The 18460-nt window shown below is 40.7% G+C and overlaps 1 protein-coding gene across 1 annotated transcript in view; it reads left to right on the forward strand.

Annotated features, from left to right (window-relative positions):
- Window positions 1-261: 261 nt before the first annotated feature.
- The window catches only part of LOC138764080 (ankyrin repeat and SOCS box protein 17-like), a 30415-nt gene continuing 12216 nt past the window's right edge, over window positions 262-18460 (forward strand). Inside the window, exons 1-2 of the mRNA XM_069939404.1 lie at window positions 262-660; window positions 14318-14597. Coding sequence (XP_069795505.1) covers window positions 272-660; window positions 14318-14597 — 669 coding nt within the window. The 5' untranslated portion in view covers window positions 262-271. The remainder of the gene's footprint in view (window positions 661-14317; window positions 14598-18460) is intronic.

Here is an 18460-nt window from a genome sequence, read left to right on the forward strand (position 1 = left end):
TAAGCATGTAAACAAATATTCTGTACATCTTGCAACTGACACCCTTACTTTTGGGGTTTCTCTCCAAAAATAGAAATGTTTCTCCTCAGTCTCCCGCATGAAGGGATTTCATGTTTCAAAGACATTTTCTTCTATGTCACGTTGGACTATGTAAAAATCTGGTTTGCATAACAAAAGGAGATGTCACAATCGGCTTGAACCTTGAGGAAAGGCAAGGAAGAGGATCCTGCAGCAGGGTCCTAACTCCCGTGGGTGCCGTGAAGGAAGGAGTATGTCTGACGACACTGAGAAGTGCTGTAAAGAACTGGACAAGCAGTGTTCCCTGTTCGGGAAGCTTCTGGACAAGGTGGCAGGCAGGAGGTTGCTATGTCCAGTGTATCACCAGTGGGAACCACTTGTTTATCACTCCCTATCACATGTCCTCCGGCACATCGATGCTCGGGGATTTGATTCTCTCCTCTCCGATTACATTGCATTTCTCCACCAGCCCAGGAACAAAGAGTGTCTTGGGTTCTACCTGCAGTTCACCGAGATCTGCATCAACACCATCCTCTACTGGCTTTTTGGCCAGAAGGTCAGCCCAGCCCTGGTTCAGACACTGCTGGAGGGAACCATCAGCTACCTGGGAGATAGAGACAACCACCTGGCACTAATCTGGAGGTAAATTACAGAATGAGCCGACAGCAGTCAGGCCAGGGTTAACATTCAACCCAAAAAACTTGAACTTCCAACAGCTCCTTCCATGTTGGCTGTACTGCAACAGTATGGCCCTACTTCTGACAGTGTGGCACTCCCACAGCAACACCCTCTGTGTGGCACTCCCACAGCAACACTCTCTGTGTGGCACTCCCACAGCAACACCCTCTGTGTGGTAGTCCCACAGCAATGCCCTCTGACAGTGTGGCACTCCCACAGTATGGACCTACCTTCTTTCAGTGTGGCACTCCCACAGCGACACCCTCTGTGTGACACTCCCACAGCGATGCCCTCTGTGTGGCACTCCCACAGCGATGCCTTCTGTGTGGCACTCCCACAGTGATACTCTCTGACAGTGTGGCACTCACGCAGCAATGCCCTTACAACTATGTTTGCACAGTATTACCCACATTCAGATTTCAGATTATATTCTAGATTTATTGTCAGAGTAGATACATGACATCACATATAACCCTGATATTCTTTTTCCCTGCAAACGAGGCAGAATTACCACTTATTGGTAGTGCAACAAAAAACTGTTCACAGCATAAACATGAAAACAAGTATAAAGATGTAAACAGATAACGAATGTAAACAAACTGACTGTGTAATACAGAGAGAATTTTTAAAAGTCTGCAAGAGTCCTTAAATGAGTCCCTGATTGAGTTTGTTGTTTTTTAACATTTTTTTATTTTTCATACTGTGAACTATATCAACCAAAATATATACAAACGTTTCTCATTAAATATACACAGTGGCATTTTCTCCCATGTTCTAAGTCTTCTTGCAATTTCTTTATTTATTAGTGGCTGATAATTTAATTTGTACAGGTGGCTTTAGTTATTATCTAACCTAATACCTAGGTATCGGATTGGTTGCGTTTGCCATTTAAATGGTGATTCTTTTTTAAATTCTGTATAATCCACATTACTCATTGGCATCACTTCACTTTTATTTGCGTTGATCTTGTTCCCCGATATTTCTCCATACTCCTTCAATTTCTTATGTAATCCTTTTATTGATATTTCTGGTTCTGTTAAGTATACTATGATATCATCTGCAAATAAACTGATTTTATACTCCTTCTCCTTTATTTTTATCCCTTTTATTTTATTTTCTGTTCTTATCAGTTCTGCCAATGGTTCTATTGCTAAAACGAACAATGAGGGGGATAATAGACATCCCTGCCTAGTTGACCTACTTAATTTAAATTGGTTCCATACATATCCATTTACTGTCACCTTCACCAATGGTCCATTATATAATGCTTTAATCCAATTAATATATTTTTCTGGTAGATTGAACCTCTGTAATACTTTGAATAAATAATTCCATTCTACTCTGTCAAAGGCTTTTTCTGCGTCTAAAGCAACAACCACTGTTGGCCTCTTATTTCCTTAAACTGCATGAATTAGATTAATAAATTTACAGACATAATCCACTGTTCGTCTTTTCTTAATAAATCCAGTTTGATCTTGTTTTACTATTTTTGGAACACAGTCGGCCAATCTGTTTGCTAATAATTTTGCTATTATCTTATAATCTGAATTAAGTAGAGATATTGGTCTATATGATGCTGGTGTTATTGAATCCTTCCCCATCTTTCATATTACTGTAATTATTGCTGTCTTACATGAATCTGGTAAGTTTTGTGTTTCTTCTGTCTGGTTCATTACTTCCAGGAGAGGAGGAATTAATAACTCTTTAAACGTTTTATAGAGTTCTATTGGGAATCCATCCTCTCCTGGCATTTTATTGTTCGGCAGCTTTTTTAATATATCCTGTACTTCCTCTATTTCAAATGGTTTTATCAGTTTGTTTTGTTCCTCTTCTTGCAATTTCGGCAGTTCAATTTTAGCTAAAAACTCTTCTACTTTATCATCTTTGCCCTCATTCTCAGTTTGGTGTAATTGTTCATAAAATTTCTTAAAGTTCTCATTAATCTCTATTGGGTTATATGTAATTTGTTTGTCCTTTTTCCTTGATGCCAATACAGTTCTTTTAGCTTGTTCTGTTTTAAGTTGCCAAGCTAATATTTTATGTGTTTTTTCTCCTAGTTCGTAATACTTTTGCTTTATTTTCATTATGTTCTTCTCCACCTTATGCATTTGTAATTTTTCATATTTTATTTTTTTTTTGTCTGCCAATTCTCTCCTTTTTGTTATATCATCCCTTTTTACTAGTTCCTTTTCTGTACTTACTATCTCCCTTTCCAACTGCTCTATTTCCAGATTGTAGTCCTTTTTCATCTTAGTTACGTAACTTATTATCTGCCCTCTAATGAAGGCTTTCATTGCGTCCCATAATATAAATTTGTCTTTTACTGATTCTGTATTTATTTTAAAATATGTTTTAATTTGGCGTTCAATAAACTCTCTAAATTCCTGCCTTTTAAGTAGCATGGAGTTTAACCATCTATATGTTCTTGGTGGGATGTCCTCCAGTTCTATTGCTAATAACAGGGGTGAATGATCAGATAGTAATCTTGCTTTATATTCAGTTTTCCTAACTCTCCCTTGAATATGGGCCGACAACAAAAACATATCAATCCTTGAGTACGTTTTATGCCTACTTGAATAATATGAGTATTCATTCTCTCTTGGGTGCTGCCTCCTCCATATATCCATAAGTTTCATTTCCTGCATTGATTTAACCATAAATTTAGCCACTTTATTCTTTTTGCTAGTTTCTATCCAGTTTTATCCAACATTGGATCCAAGTTAAAGTTAAAATTCCCTCCTATCAATATATTTCCTTGTGTATCTACAATCTTCAAAAAAATATTCTGCATAAACTTTTGATCCTCTTCATTAGATGCATATATTGAGTAAATTCCAGAATTCTGAATATATCTGACACTTTATCATTACATATCTCCCTGCTGGATCTATTATTTCCTCCTCTATTTTGATTGGTACATTTTTATTAATTAATATAGCTACACCTCTGGCTTTTGAATTATATGATGCTGCCGCTACGTGTCCTACCCAGTCTCTCTTTAATTTGTTATGTTCCACTTCAGTTAGATGCGTTTCCTGCACAAATGCTATATCTATTTTTTCTTTTTTCAGTAAATTTAATTGCCTCTTCCATTTAATTTGGTTATGTATTTCATTAATGTTTATAGTCATCTAGTTCAACATGGCCATCTCATTTTACACCTCATTTCTGCTTCTTCACCACCACCATCCCCCTTTTCCCTATTTTCATCTCTGTTTTCCCTTTTTAAACTCAATGTATGACAACACATTTAAAACACAAAATACTTCAACAACTCCCACATGCAATATTCCCTTAACCGCAAATATCCCCCCCTCTCTGAGTTGCCCCTTAACCTTTTTCAGGTAACCACAACTCCCCTTTCCATTTGGATTGCAAACCTGCTCACAAGCGTCAACTGATTTCACAGTGACGGTTATTCTCTCCCCCCAAACTCCCCCCAAAAACTTTAAAAAAAAACACATATAACAAAGTCTCCCTTTTTTCCCCCCTTACTTCCTTTCTTCCCTTCTTTAGTTCTTTACATATACATTATTTTTACATCTTTACATATATTTTATCGCCATTCTTCAGTCTTGTTACATCTCTTCATCTCTCCTTCTGTCCTGCAAGCGTTCCGCAAATTCTTGTGCTTCGTCTGGATCCAAGAACAGTTTGTTTTGCTCCCCAGGGACAGATACTTTTTTTTTTTTTTTTAAATTTTTTTATTTTTCACACCATAAATCACAATAGCCATGATATACACTTTTTCTTTTCCACACATTTACAGTGACTTTTTCTCCCTCCCCCCTCCCTCCTCCCAAGCCACCCCCCCATCCCCCCCCCTCTCATCCATTTTAGTTATACAATCTAGGTTGCATTAATTCAGTTAGACAATGTTGTCATTCAACAAAAATACACCAGAAATTCTACTGAGTCCATTCTTTTCTTCTCTTCTCCTTCCATCAACTTAGGTAATGTTTGTTCCCGGTAGGTTTTCGCTATTGTATTTAATGTAAGGCTCCCATACTTGTTCGAATATTTCAATATTATTTCTTAAACTATATGTTATTTTTTCTAATGGAATACATTTATTCATTTCTATATACCATTGTTGTATTTTCAAATTATCTTCCAATTTCCAGGTTGACATAATACATTTTTTTGCTACAGCTAGGGCTATCTTAACAAATCTTTTTTGTGCATCCTCCAAGTCAATTCCAAATTCTTTATTTTTTATGTTACTTAGGAGAAAGATCTCTGGATTCTTTGGTATATTGTTTTCTGTTATTTTATTTAATATCTGATTGAGATCATCCCAAAATTTTTCTACTCTCTCACATGTCCAGATTGCATGAATTGTTGTTCCCCTTTCTTTTTTACATAGAAAACATCTATCAGATACTGTTGGGTCCCATTTATTTAACTTTTGCGGTGTAATGTATAGTCTGTGTAACCAATTATATTGTATCATACGCAGCCTCGTATTTATTGTATTTCTCATCGTTCCAGAGCATAACTTCTCCCATGTTTCCTTTTTTATCTTTATATTTAAATCTTGTTCCCATTTTTGTTTAGTTTTACCATTTGTTTCCTCATTTTCCTTTTCTTGCAGTTTAATATACATATTTTTTATAAATCTTTTGATTAACATTGTATCTGTAATCACATATTCAAGGTTACTTCCCTCTGGTAAACTCAAGTTGCTTCCTAATTTATCTTTCAAGTAGGATCTCAGTTGGTAATATGCCAGCGCTGTATCTCCCGTTATATTGTACTTATCTCTCATTTGTTCAAAGGATAAGAATCTACTTCCTGAAAAACAATTTTCTATTCTTTTAATCCCTTTTTTTTCCCATTTTCTAAAGGCAAGGTTGTCTATTGTAAAAGGGAGTAGCTTATTTTGCGTCAATATTAGTTTTGGTATTTGGTAATTTATTTTATTTCTTTCTACATGAATCTTCTTCCATATATTGAGGAGATGGTGTAATACTGGAGAAGTTCTATGTTGTACCAATTTTTCGTCCCATTTATATAATATGTGTTCAGGTATCTTTTCCCCTATTTTATCTAATTCTAGTCTCGTCCAGTCTGGTTTTTCCCTTGTTTGATAAAAATCTGATAGGTACCTTAATTGTGCGGCTCTATAATAATTTTTGAAGTTTGGCAATTGTAAGCCTCCTTGTTTATACCATTCTGTTAATTTGTCTAGTGCTATCCTCGGTTTCCCCCCTCTCCATAAAAATCTCCTTATTATTTTCTTTAACTCTTTGAAGAATTTTTCTGTCAGTTGTATTGGCAATGCCTGAAATAAGTATAGTATCCTTGGAAAAATGTTCATTTTAATACAGTTTATCCTTCCTATCAGTGTTAGTGGTAGCTCTTTCCAATGCTCTAAATCGTCCTGTAATTTTTTCATTAGTGGATTGTAATTGAGTTTATATAATTGGCCTAGATTTTTGTTGATTTGCACACCTAGGTATCTTATTGCCTGCGTTTGCCATCTGAATGGGGATTCCTCCTTAAATTTTGAGAAATCCGCGTTATTCATAGGCATTGCTTCACTTTTATTTACGTTTATCTTGTATCCCGACACTTCTCCATATTCCTTCAATTTCTTATATAGTTCTTTTATTGATAGTTCTGGTTCTGTTAAGTACACTATCACATCATCCGCAAACAGACTGATTTTATATTCCCTGTCTTTTATTTTTATTCCTTTTATATTATTATCTCTTCTTATCGATTCTGCTAGTGGTTCTATAGCTAGCGCAAACAATAATGGTGATAGTGGGCATCCCTGCCGCGTTGACCTGCTTAAGTTAAATTGCTTTGATACATGTCCATTTACTGTCACTTTCGCTAACGGTCCCTTATATAATGCTTTAATCCAATTAATATACTTCTCCGGTAAACTGAATTTTTGCAATACTTTGAACAAGTAATTCCATTCTACTCTGTCGAAGGCCTTCTCTGCGTCTAAAGCAACTGCTACTGCCGGTGCTTTATTTCCTTCTACTGCATGAATTAAGTTAATAAATTTACAAATATTGTCTGTTGTGCGTCTTTTTTTGATAAATCCAGTTTGGTCTAAATTTACCATTTTCGGTACCTGTTCTGCTAATCTGTTCGCTAATAGTTTAGCTATTATCTTATAATCTGTGTTTAGCAAAGATATTGGTCTATATGACGCTGGTGAGAGTGGATCTTTCCCTTGTTTTAGTATCACTGTAATTATTGCTGTTTTACATGAATCTGGTAAGTTTTGTGTCTCATCAATCTGGTTGATTACATCCAGGAGGGGCGGTATTATTAGGTCTTTAAATGTTTTGTAGAATTCTATTGGGAGTCCATCCTCTCCTGGTGTCTTATTATTTGGTAAATTTTTTATTATCTCTTGTATTTCTACTGTTCCAAATGGTTCTGTTAATTTATTTTGTTCCTCTATTTGTAGTTTTGGTAGTTCAATTTTAGTCAAAAATTCATCTATTTTCCCTTCTTTCCCTTCGTTTTCGGTTCGGTATAATTGTTCATAGAATTCTCTGAACTTTTCCTTAATTTCTTTTGGATTATATGTAATTTGTTTGTCTTTTTTCCTTGTTGCCAATACCATTTTCTTAGTTTGCTCTGTCTTAAGCTGCCATGCTAGGATTTTGTGTGTTTTTTCCCCTAGTTCATAATATTTCTGTTTTGTCTTCATTATATTCTTCTCCACCTTATATGTTTGTAATGTTTCATATTTTATTTTTTTATCCGCCAATTCTCTTCTTTTGGTTGTATCTTCCTTTATTGCTAATTTTTTTTCTATGTTTATTATTTCCCTTTCCAACTGCTCTGTTTCCTGATTATAGTCCTTCTTCATCTTGGTTGCATAACTTATTATTTGCCCTCTAATGAATGCTTTCATTGCGTCCCATAGTATAAACTTATCTTCCACTGATTCCGTATTTACTTCAAAGTACATTTTTAATTGTTTTTCAATAAATTCTCTAAAATCCTGTCTTTTAAGTAGCATGGGGTTTAATCTCCATCTATACATTCTTGGAGGGATGTCTTCTAGCTCTATTGCCAATAACAGGGGTGAGTGGTCCGATAATAGTCTAGCTTTATATTCCGTTTTCCTAACTCTCCCTTGTATGTGGGCTGATAACAGGAATAGGTCTATCCTTGAGTATGTTTTATGTCTAGTCGAGTAGTATGAGTATTCCTTTTCTTTTGGGTTTTGTTTCCTCCATATGTCCACAAGTTTCATTTCTTGCATTGATTTAATTATAAATTTGGTTACTTTGTTCTTCCTGTTAATTTTTTTCCCCGTTTTATCCATATTTGGATCCAAATTCAGATTGAAATCCCCTCCTATTAGTATGTTCCCTTGCGTATTAGCTACCTTCAAAAAGATATCTTGCATAAACTTTTGATCTTCTTCGTTAGGTGAATATATATTAAGTAGATTCCAAAGCTCTGAATATATCTGACATTTTATCATAACATATCTCCCTGCTGGATCTATTATTTCCTCTTCTATTTTAAATGGCACATTTTTGCTAATTAATATAGCCACTCCTCTTGCTTTTGAATTATACGATGCTGCTGTTACATGTCCTACCCAATCTCTCTTTAATTTCTTGTGCTCCAATTCAGTTAAATGTGTTTCTTGGACAAATGCTATATCTATTTTTTCCTTTTTCAGTAAATTTAGTAGTTTCTTCCTTTTAATTTGGTTATGTATTCCATTAATATTTAGAGTCATATAGTTCAGCGTAGCCATTTTATATTTTGTTTATCTTCTCTTTCCGTTTTTCCATCATTACCTTTCCTCCTTTTCCATTTCTGTTTTCTTATTTTCAACTCTTTACCAGACAACATTCCTACAACATCCAACATTTTCCTTATTGTCCTATTTCTATCTTCTTTATCCCCAATCTCCCCTTCCCCTCCTGAGTTGCCCTTTATCCCTTGTCAGACAACCACATCTCCCCTCTCCATTTGGATTTGCGAATCCACTCGCAAGCGTCAACTGATTTTGCAGTGACCGCTCTTTTCCCCCCACCCAGCCCCCCCCAGAAAAGATTTCGGTTTTTATATGTCACAAAGGTCACTCTTTTAGTTCCCTCCTTATTCTCTCTATTCCATTACCTTCCCTTATTAATTCTTGTCTATACTTTCTATGTTTTCCTCTAATTACAGATACTTTCACATATGCCCATTGTCTCTATTCACTCTTATACCTCTTTACCCGCATACATATCAATCGTGGTCATTTTTACCCTCCTTACCCGTCTTCATCCCTCAGTCTATTTTTGTCTTTACCCACATACATATCAATCGTGATAATTTTTGCTCTCATTACCCGTCTTCATCCCTCAGTCTATTTTTGTAATTGTTCTGCAAATTTTCGTGCTTCTTCTGGATCCGAGAATAGTCTGTTTTGTTGTCCTGGAATAAATATTTTCAATACCGCAGGATGCTTCAGTGTAAATTTATATCCTTTCTTCCATAAAATCGCTTTTGCTGCATTGAACTCTTTTCTCTTCTTTAGGAGTTCAAAGCTTATATCTGGATAAATGAAGATTTTTTGCCCTTTATACTCCAGTGGTTTGTTGCCCTCTCTTACTTTTTCCATTGTCTTCTCCAGTACCTTTTCTCTTGTAGTATATCTTAGGAATTTTACTACAATAGATCTTGGTTTTTGTTTTGGTTGTGGTTTAGGGGCCAATGCTCTATGTGCCCTTTCTATTTCCATTTCTTGCTGTAGTTCTGGACATCCTAGGGCCTTAGGGATCCATTCTTTTATAAACTCCCTCATATTCTTGCCTTCTACATCTTCCTTAAGGCCCACTATCTTTATGTTATTTCTTCTGTTATAATTTTCCATTATATCTATTTTTTGGGCTAGTAATTCTTGTGTCTCTTTAGTTTTTTTATTAGATTCCTCCAATTTCTTTTTTAAGTCTTCTACCTCCATTTCTGCTGCTATTGCCCGTTCTTCCATCTTGTCCATTTTTTTCCCCATTTCTGTTAAGGTCATATCCATTTTATTTATTTTCTTTTCTGTGTTGTTTATTCTTCTTCTTAAATCATTGAATTCCTGTGTTTGCCATTCTTTAAATGACTCCATGTATCCTCTAACAAGAGCAAGTACCTCCTTTACCTTGCCTATCTTTTCTTCTTCTATTTCCCTGTACTCTTCCTCTTCCTCTTCTTCTTCCTCTAGGTTGACCATCTGTTGTTTCTTTGCTGCCCTTTCCTCCTCTTCTTTCTTGTTTCTATTGTCTTCTGTGGTCTCTTCTTGCTGCAGGTGTTCTGCAGCTGTCGTTGCCGGCTGTGGAGATCGACTCCCCAGCTGGTCCCCCCTCCCGTCGGTGTGTTTTTTTGTATGCGCGGTTGCGCACTTTTACTCGGCTCTGTGAGCCATTGTTGTAGTTCTCTTTCTACCGACCTGAGGTAGTGGGGTCTTCTCTCCACAGCGGGCCTCTTCGGACAGGTAAGGCCTTCACCTTTTTCCTCCGTTGTCTTCTCTTCCTCTCTTCTTTCCGTTGATTTTGATTTTTCTCCTTTTGTCTCCATCTTCTTTCCACCTTTATACTCACTTTTCTTTAACTTGTATTTCTGTGCCTTTGTATTTTCTCTTGTTTTTCCCGACTTTTCTGGAGAGGGCTGGAGTTCACCGTCCGGCCACTACTCCATCACGTGACTCCTCTCAGGGATAGATACTTTAAGCACAGCTGGATGGTTTAACATAAATTTATAACCTTTTTTCATAGGATCGATTTTGCTGTATTAAACTCCTTCCTCTTCTTTAAGAATTCAAAACTTATTTCTGGGTAAAAAAATAATTTTTGACCCTTGTATTCCAATGGTTTATTGTCTTCTCTAATTTTATTCCTTGCCCGCTCCAGTATATTTTCTCTTGTCGTATATCTCAAAAATTTTACTAAAATGGATCTTGGTTTTTGATCTGTCTGTGGTTTCGGAGCTAATGTTCTGTGTGCCCTTTCTATTTCCGTTCCTTCCTGTATTTCTGTTGTTCCCAGGACCTTCGGGATCCATTCTTTTATAAATTCCTTCACGTCTGTGCCTTCTTCATCTTCCTTTCGGCCCACTATCTTTATGTTTTTTCGCCTACTATAATTTTCCAACATATTAATTTTCTGAGATAACAACTCGTGTCTCTTTAATTTTTTTTATCACTTTCTTCCAATTTTCCTCTTAAGTCGTTTACTTCCATTTCTACAGCCATTTCTCGTTCTTCCACATTTTCTACTCTTTTCCCTATTTCTGTCATGACTAGTTCTAATCTTTGCATTTTATCTTCTGTTCTTTTCATTTTTCTTTTAATTGCACTAAATTCTAATGACAACCATTCTTTTAATGTTCTCATTTGTTCTTCAAAAAAAACTTTACTAATATTCTGTCCATCTGTTTTACCTTCTATTTCTCTGTGAAGATCTTGGCCTCAGGAGTTTGCGGAGGAGCTAGTGGAGTTGTTCAAGTGAACCGGTATGGACTTGAAGGGCCGACATGGCCTGTTTCCATGCTGTAAATGGTTATATGTTATATGGTCTTCTACTTCCTCTTCTTCTGTGTCTGTACCTGTGTTTGTGTCTTCTTCTCTTCTTTGTATCTGTGTTTCTTCTGACTTTCCTGATGACTTGTTTGCCTCACTTTGTCGGGCGTCTTCTTGCTTGGCCTCTTGTTGTTGGTCCTCTTCTTCTGAGCTGCTCATCTGTTGAGCCTCTTGCTGCTGCTCTTCTTTTCTTTCGCTCCCTCCCCTGTCGCTTTCCTCTTCTTCCAGCTGAGAGCCCTGGTGTTGGGCATCCCTCAGCTGGTCGCGCTGTGGTTGCCCGCTCCTCGGCTGAGCCCCCCTCCCATCAGTGTTTTCCTTTTCCTTAGTTTGCGCAGTGGCTCACTTTTGTTTGGCTCAGAGAGCCATTTTTGCAGTCCAGCGGTCAGGGGGTCGTGACTCCACGGGGCCGTCACCAACCACGGAGATTGGGCGCTCTTCTCCACCACGGCTTCCTGTTTCTTCATGCAGGTAAGGCCTTCTCCTTTCTTTTCCAGCGTCTTTTCTTTTTTTCTCGCTGTTTTACTTTTTACTTCTTGGGTGCCATTTTCTTTCTTCTCTCTACAACTTTATCTTTTGTTTCTTATATTTTGTATTTATTGAACTTTGTTTTTTCTTCAGTTTATTTGTTCTTTTCTGGAGAGGACTGGTATTCCCCTACCAGCCACTACTCCATCACGTGACTCCTCCAATTGAGTTTGTGGTTGAGGAGTCTGATGGTGGAAGGGGGAGCAGCTGTTCCTGAACCTGGTGGTGCGAGTCTTGTGGCACTGATACCTCTTTCCTGAAGGCAGCAGCAAGAACAGAGTGTGTGCTGGGTGGTGAGGGTCCTTGATGATTGCTGCTGCTCTCTGACAACAGCGGTCCCTGTAGATGTTCTCAATGGTGGGGAGGATTTTGCCTGTGATGTCCTGGGCTGTGTCCACGATCTTTTGCAGGGCTTTACGCTTAGGGGTACTGGTGTCTCCATACCAGACCATGATGCCGCTGGTCAGCACACTTTCCACCACATATCTGTAGAAATTTTCCAGGGTTTCTGATGTCATGTCAAACCCATGCAAACTCCTGAGGAAGTAGAGGTGCTGACCTGCTTTCTTCACAATGCCATTGGTGCATTGAGTCCAGGAAAGATCCTCTGAGGTAGTGACTCCCAAGAACTTAAATTTGCTCACCCTCTCCACCTCTGATCCCCTAATGATAACTGGATTGTACACCTCTGACTTTCCATTCCTGAACTCAAAAATCAGCTTCTTGGTTTTGGTGACATTGAGTGGAGGTTATTGTTGGAGCACTATTCACCCAAGTTTTCACTCTCCATCCTGCATGCAGACTCATCACCTCTCTTTGTACAACCCACTACTGTGGTATCATCGGCAAATTGTAGATTGTTATCGTATGGAGCCACACAGTCATAGGTGTGAAGTGGGTAGAGCAGGGGGCTAAGAACACAGCCCTCTGGTGCTCCAGTATTGATGAAGATTGTGGATAAGTTCTTACCAATCCTCACTGATTGTGGTCTGGTGGTGAGGAAATCCATAATCCAATTATATAGTAGGGTGTTGAGTCCCAGGTCTTGGGATTTTGCTGATCAGTTTTAAGGGGATGATGGTGTTAAATGCTGAACTGCAGTTGATAAAAAGCATCCTGATGTATGTAACTTTGCTGTCTAGGTGTTCCAGAGCTTTGTGTAGAGCCAGGGAGATGGCATCCACCCTAGACCTGTTTCAACGATAGGTGAATTGGAATGTATTCATGTTGCTGTGTATGTTGATGTGGTGTATATGGATTTTAGCAAGGCATTTGACAAGGTTCCCCATGAGAGACTCATTCAGAAAGTCAGGAGGCACGGGATTCATAGAACCTTGGCTGTGTGGATTAAAAATTAGGTTGCCTTAGAAAGCAGAGAGAAGTAGTGGAAGGACAGTATTCCGTCTGGAGATCAGTGATTAGTGGAGTTCCACAGAGATCCGTTCTGGGACCCCCTGCTTTTTGCAATTATTGCAAATGACCTAATGAAGAAGGTCCCTTCATTCCCTGCATGATCCACGTCCCTCTTGTTCCCTGCACATCCATGTGTCTGTCTAAACACTATTTTAACTGTTACCACCACCTATCTTGGCAGCCTGCACCCACCACTCCGACTAATATCTGCCCCGCACATCTTTAAACTCCTCATCAAGCCCATTAAATGTATCACCTGTGTTGGTATCGTTTTTGACCTGAGAGAAAAATTCTGACAATCTGTCCTTGTTTAAACTAAGATCTGTGTAAAGCATGACAGCTCAGGAAATTATCAGTTTTCCTTATTCTTGGAAACAGCACGTAATTGCCCATGCAATTCTTGTGGGCTTTGTTATGATTTCCCTTCAAGTCATCTGAAATTATCTGTAAGTTCCATAGAAATCTCCCTCTCTGGCCCCTTTGTGTCCACATGTTTCATTTCACAGTCATTTTGCAGGAGATTAAAACAAATCTCTTTATGCCTGTATCTCCTTTACTCCATTTACTGGCTTCTCTTTATACAAACTTTAAGTTTTCCTTTAAAGCTACTTATTACTGTTCGGGCTCCTGACTACATTTTGCTCATCCCCTGATGAAGGGCTCAAGCCTGAAACGTTTGTTATGTATCTTTATCTTTGCTGTGTAAAGTATGCTGTTTGACCCAATGAGTTTCTCCAGCATTGTTTTTATTTATAACATTGTCAGTATTGTTTTTGAAGAGAATTAGATATTTTGTGGAATATTCTGAAAGGGGTTGTTGTAGAGTGGACTGAGTAGACCTGTATGCCAGTCCTCCTGTGCTACATCACTGCACGATGTGAAGGCATTTCAGAAACGTGAACTGTCATCACACACTGTGGGCTCACAGTCAATGGTCATGTCTGCAAACAAAAAGCTGGATCATCAAAATGACCTGCCCCTTTGGAAATATCGAGACTCAAACAGAAAATATCGACCATCACAAACTTTCACAAGTTTGTTAACTTGTGTACTTTTCTTCCCTGGGGGCCTGCACATTAAAATAAAAATGAAATTAAAGGCGGCTTTTGATTTCTGAATTCCTTGTTTCCATTTCAGAACCTTCACACCAGTGTACAGCCCAGACCCACTGAGAGGAGTGAGCCCCTTACACTATGTGGCTCAAAGCAGGCAGCCAGGCATTCTGAAGATTCTGCTGCAGTATGGGATCCTAGAGAGGGAACACAGACCCCTGACCACAATCCTCATCATCCTCTTCTCCCCAGCACCTGGTGCAAGGGGGGATGACCATGAGCACACAGAAAAAGTACAGAAGGCAAAGCTGTGTCTCAGTTTATGCACCAGAGTGATGTTTCGCATACATGTCACAAAGATTAAGGTAGGTTCTCTGGACAGCTGTGCCACATGATCAAAGATATGTTTATTATTTGAAGTCTTAGCAGTGTGTTTAATACATCAATGTATTGAGCTTCAAAACAGCAGTTTCTTTTTATCCACGCTGGGTGTAACTGACAAAGCCCTTCTCTACTTGCTCCCTGGAAGGTTAGAGTAGTGACCCACCTCCTCAGAGTGCTAAAGCTTTCCTAATGGTGCCGTTGTAAATTCCCATAATCCCACATGTTCCTGAGATCTTTTCACTTCAACACATCAGGAGACTTACCTTCCTGACTGCGCCATAGCCAGCTACAAGGCGCTGATTGTAATCCCTCTAGGGGAAGGATAACCGGCGGAGGGCAGTGGTCCACTGCCCCACATGAATGTACAACTGCTGCAGGCGGTTGGTTAGGGGGCTGATGAAGCCATCAGCCTCTGACCTATCTCCCCACTCACCCCTCTCCCTCCAGGAACCCCTCAAGGTAGGGGCGGCGGGAGGGAGCTATCAGGCAGCGGGGGCCGTCAGGAGGGGCTGGTGCAGGCTGTGACAGCCTCACTGGGCCACTCTAGCCTTCAGGGCTGCTCTCTGCAGTCAAAAGCGACAGAGCAATGGCCGTCTTCCTGAGCCATAATTGCCCACAGCTGGAAATGTTCTGGGAAACAGAGATTCCAGCTGTGTGGGGGATTATGGGTCAGGAAGAGGGCCATTACTCTGCCACGTATTTATGACAGGTGGCGCTATAGCACCAGTTGCCCTGCCTCCATCAGTTGCGGAGGGCGCTACGAGGCGTCGCTCAACATGAATACGGCAGAGGAGCAGCCTTTTAGGGCTGCTCTATAGAAGGTAATTTATGTTTTCCCTCTGCACTTGTAGCCAGACTCCAGGTGGAGGCCTAGCATGAAAGGGCCTATTATGTGATAAGCAAGTTACAACAGGAGCCATTGCTCTTTGCACCCAGTGAATGCTTAATTCACAGGGGTAAATCAGAAGGGATTTTTTGGCCCAGGGATTCCTTAAGATTTTTTTTCAAAAGTAGTGGGAGAGAAAGTGTGGAGATTAAGGACTCATTTGAAGAAATTAAGTAATGTGATGGACTAAATCTCCAAATGGATTTCTGCAGTGAACTGGGATTCACTGGTAGGGTTTTGTGCTGATGGTTGACCTTGCCTCCCGGCTCCGGCCCCATCTGCCCACATATAACCTTGGTTTCCCGCCTAAACCCAGAACCCTTCTGAAGACTACTGTGAGACCCTACCCTTAGTTATAAGCTAATAAAAGCATTTGCTCTCCTTCCAGTCTTGAGAACTTTTATTCACACGACAATTTTATTAGCTTATTCCTTAAATGATGGAAGTGCTGCTCAAGCCAAGTTTGCTGTGGATAGACCCTCTGAGGAGTTCACGTACTGGCTAGACTGCTTCTAAGCCTACCTGTGCGCGACCAGAGACGTCTTCCACACCGATGAACTCAGGAAATCCACACTCATTTCGAGGGTAGGAATGAAAGAGTATGCAGTCATCAGAGACTGCTCTACGTGTGACATTGCTATTGAGGAATTGAAGGCTCGGTACCTGAAGTCACAGAACGAGGTACTAGCAAGGCACCGACTTGCTCTACATCACCAATGGCCAGGAGAGACCATTGATGACTACCTGCTGGATCTGTGGACACTCGCCAAGAAGTGCAGGTATGAAGCGACTACAGGCCACGTTCGGGAGGAAGAACATCTGGGACACTCTAGTCGCGGGGGTCCACTCGAAGTACTTGAAGCAACGACTGCTCAAGTCGGGAAAGAAGGACCCAGCTAGCCATGTTGAGCTGGTCAAGTCGCTGGAACAGGCCAAGCTCAAGAACGACGACCTTGAAACCAGCAAGCTCGCTCACCCAGGTGACCCCCCTCCAAGGTACCCCAGCCCTAATGGCTGCCGCTTCCTGTGCTAGAGAGTGCATTTTCTGCAAAAAGAGCCAGCATCCCCCATCTCATTACCCGGCAAAAGATTCGGTGTGTTCCAGCTGTGGCAAGAAAGGGCACTGGGTGAGGGTTTGCCACGCGAGGGGAAGCCTGGGGAAGTCTGCACCGCTCCAAATCCAATTCCAGCCCCAAGCCATCTACCCTGATTTCATCCAAACCCACTTGCTGCATGACACGACAACTGGGGGTGGCAGTGAGGAAATGGCGCGAAAAGGCTCGGCGGCCACCTTGCCAAGACCTGAATTCAAACTCAACTCCATCGTTTGAGGAGGAGGAAGGAGGACAGCCATCTTTCCATGCCACAAGGTCGACACCATCTTGCCCACACAGGGAAACCCAGGATGGTGGGGGCCACTCGAGTGAGGAGCAAGGAGTCTCCGGGTACCTAGCCTCAATGGTCCTCGATCAGAAAAGACCTCCATAGTGACTGTGAAGATAAACAGACATTCCACTAAATGCCTAATCGACATGGGCTCTACTGAAAGCTTCATAGACTCATGGACTGTGCAAAAATACAACCTGATAATGTCACCATCTGGGCCACACCTTGGAAGACCATGATGCCAACCTCCAGAGTTTTCTTCAGGCGGCGAAAGCCCTGAACCTCACTTATAACTCTGACGTGCATGTTCAGGACTAAATGCCCGGCCATCCTCAGCTACGTGGTGGAGAATGACATCATGGCCTGATCCCGATAGGATGTGCCCCCCGTTAGAGCTCCTCATCCCCAGGACCACAAAGGCTTTAAAGAGATGCCTGGTGTTTTTCTCATATAACGAGAGGTGGATCCTTCAATATACTGATAAGGTTCGCCCACTCTTAAAAGCCATTAATTTCCCCCTCTTGGCTGAAGCCCAACTGACTCTTAACTACCTCTGGAACCACATTGCGAAAGCCACCATGCACGCGGTGGACAAGAATGTACCTTTCCAAGCGGAAAACGACGCTTTGGATGTATCCCTGGCTGCTACCCTCAACCAGGCAGGCAGGTCGGTTGTATTGTTTTCTCGGACATTACAAAGCCACGAGCTCCGGAACCCATCAGTGGAAAAGGAGGTTCAAGCCATTGTAGAAGCCGTAAGGCACTGGAGACACTACCTGGCTGGTAGAAGGTTTACGCTCCTTACTGACCAGAGATCGGTCTCATTCATGTTCAATAATGTCAAGAGGGGAAAAATCAAGAATGACAAGATTGCTAGGTGGAGGGTCAAGCTCTCCACCTACAATTATGGCATTGTCTATCGGCCAGGAGCCCTTAATGACCCTCCAGATGCCTTATCCAGAGGAAGCTGTGCCTCTGTACACACCGGTCAACTGTAGTCTCTGAGCTCTACCATCCAGGGGTCACCTGCATGGCTCATTTTATCAAGGCGTGCAATCTGCCCTACTCCATGGAAGACTTTAGAGAAATGACCAGGTCTTGCCAGGTCTGTGCAGACTGCAAGCCGCACTTCTACCGCCCTAAAAGGCGCACCTGATCAAGTCAGTGGGAGCAGTGGCTGATAGGGACTATATCAGTACCTGCTGGTGAGGGGCATCGCATCCAGCAGGATTGCTAGCGACAACCCCCGGGGGAAGAGGGAGGTTGAAAAGGAGAACGCCATGGTTTGGAAGGCTGTCAAACTGGCCATGAAGTCAAAAGGCCTTCCAGACACATGCTTGCAGGAAGTCCTCCCTATGGTGCTCCATTCCATCCGGTCGCTACTATATAATGCAACCAACGCTGCTCCTCATGAGCTCCCTATTCACTTTTGAAAGAAGGTTGGCATCAGGAACTACACTCCCAACCTGGCTCACCACTCCTGGTCCAGTCCTTCTCAAGAACCATGTGAGGAGAAGCAAGGCAACCCCTGGTGGAAAGAGTGAAATTGCTCCATGCCAATCCCACGTATGC

This window comes from Narcine bancroftii, chromosome 5 (assembly GCF_036971445.1).
Source record: "Narcine bancroftii isolate sNarBan1 chromosome 5, sNarBan1.hap1, whole genome shotgun sequence".
Lineage (NCBI taxonomy): Eukaryota > Metazoa > Chordata > Chondrichthyes > Torpediniformes > Narcinidae > Narcine > Narcine bancroftii.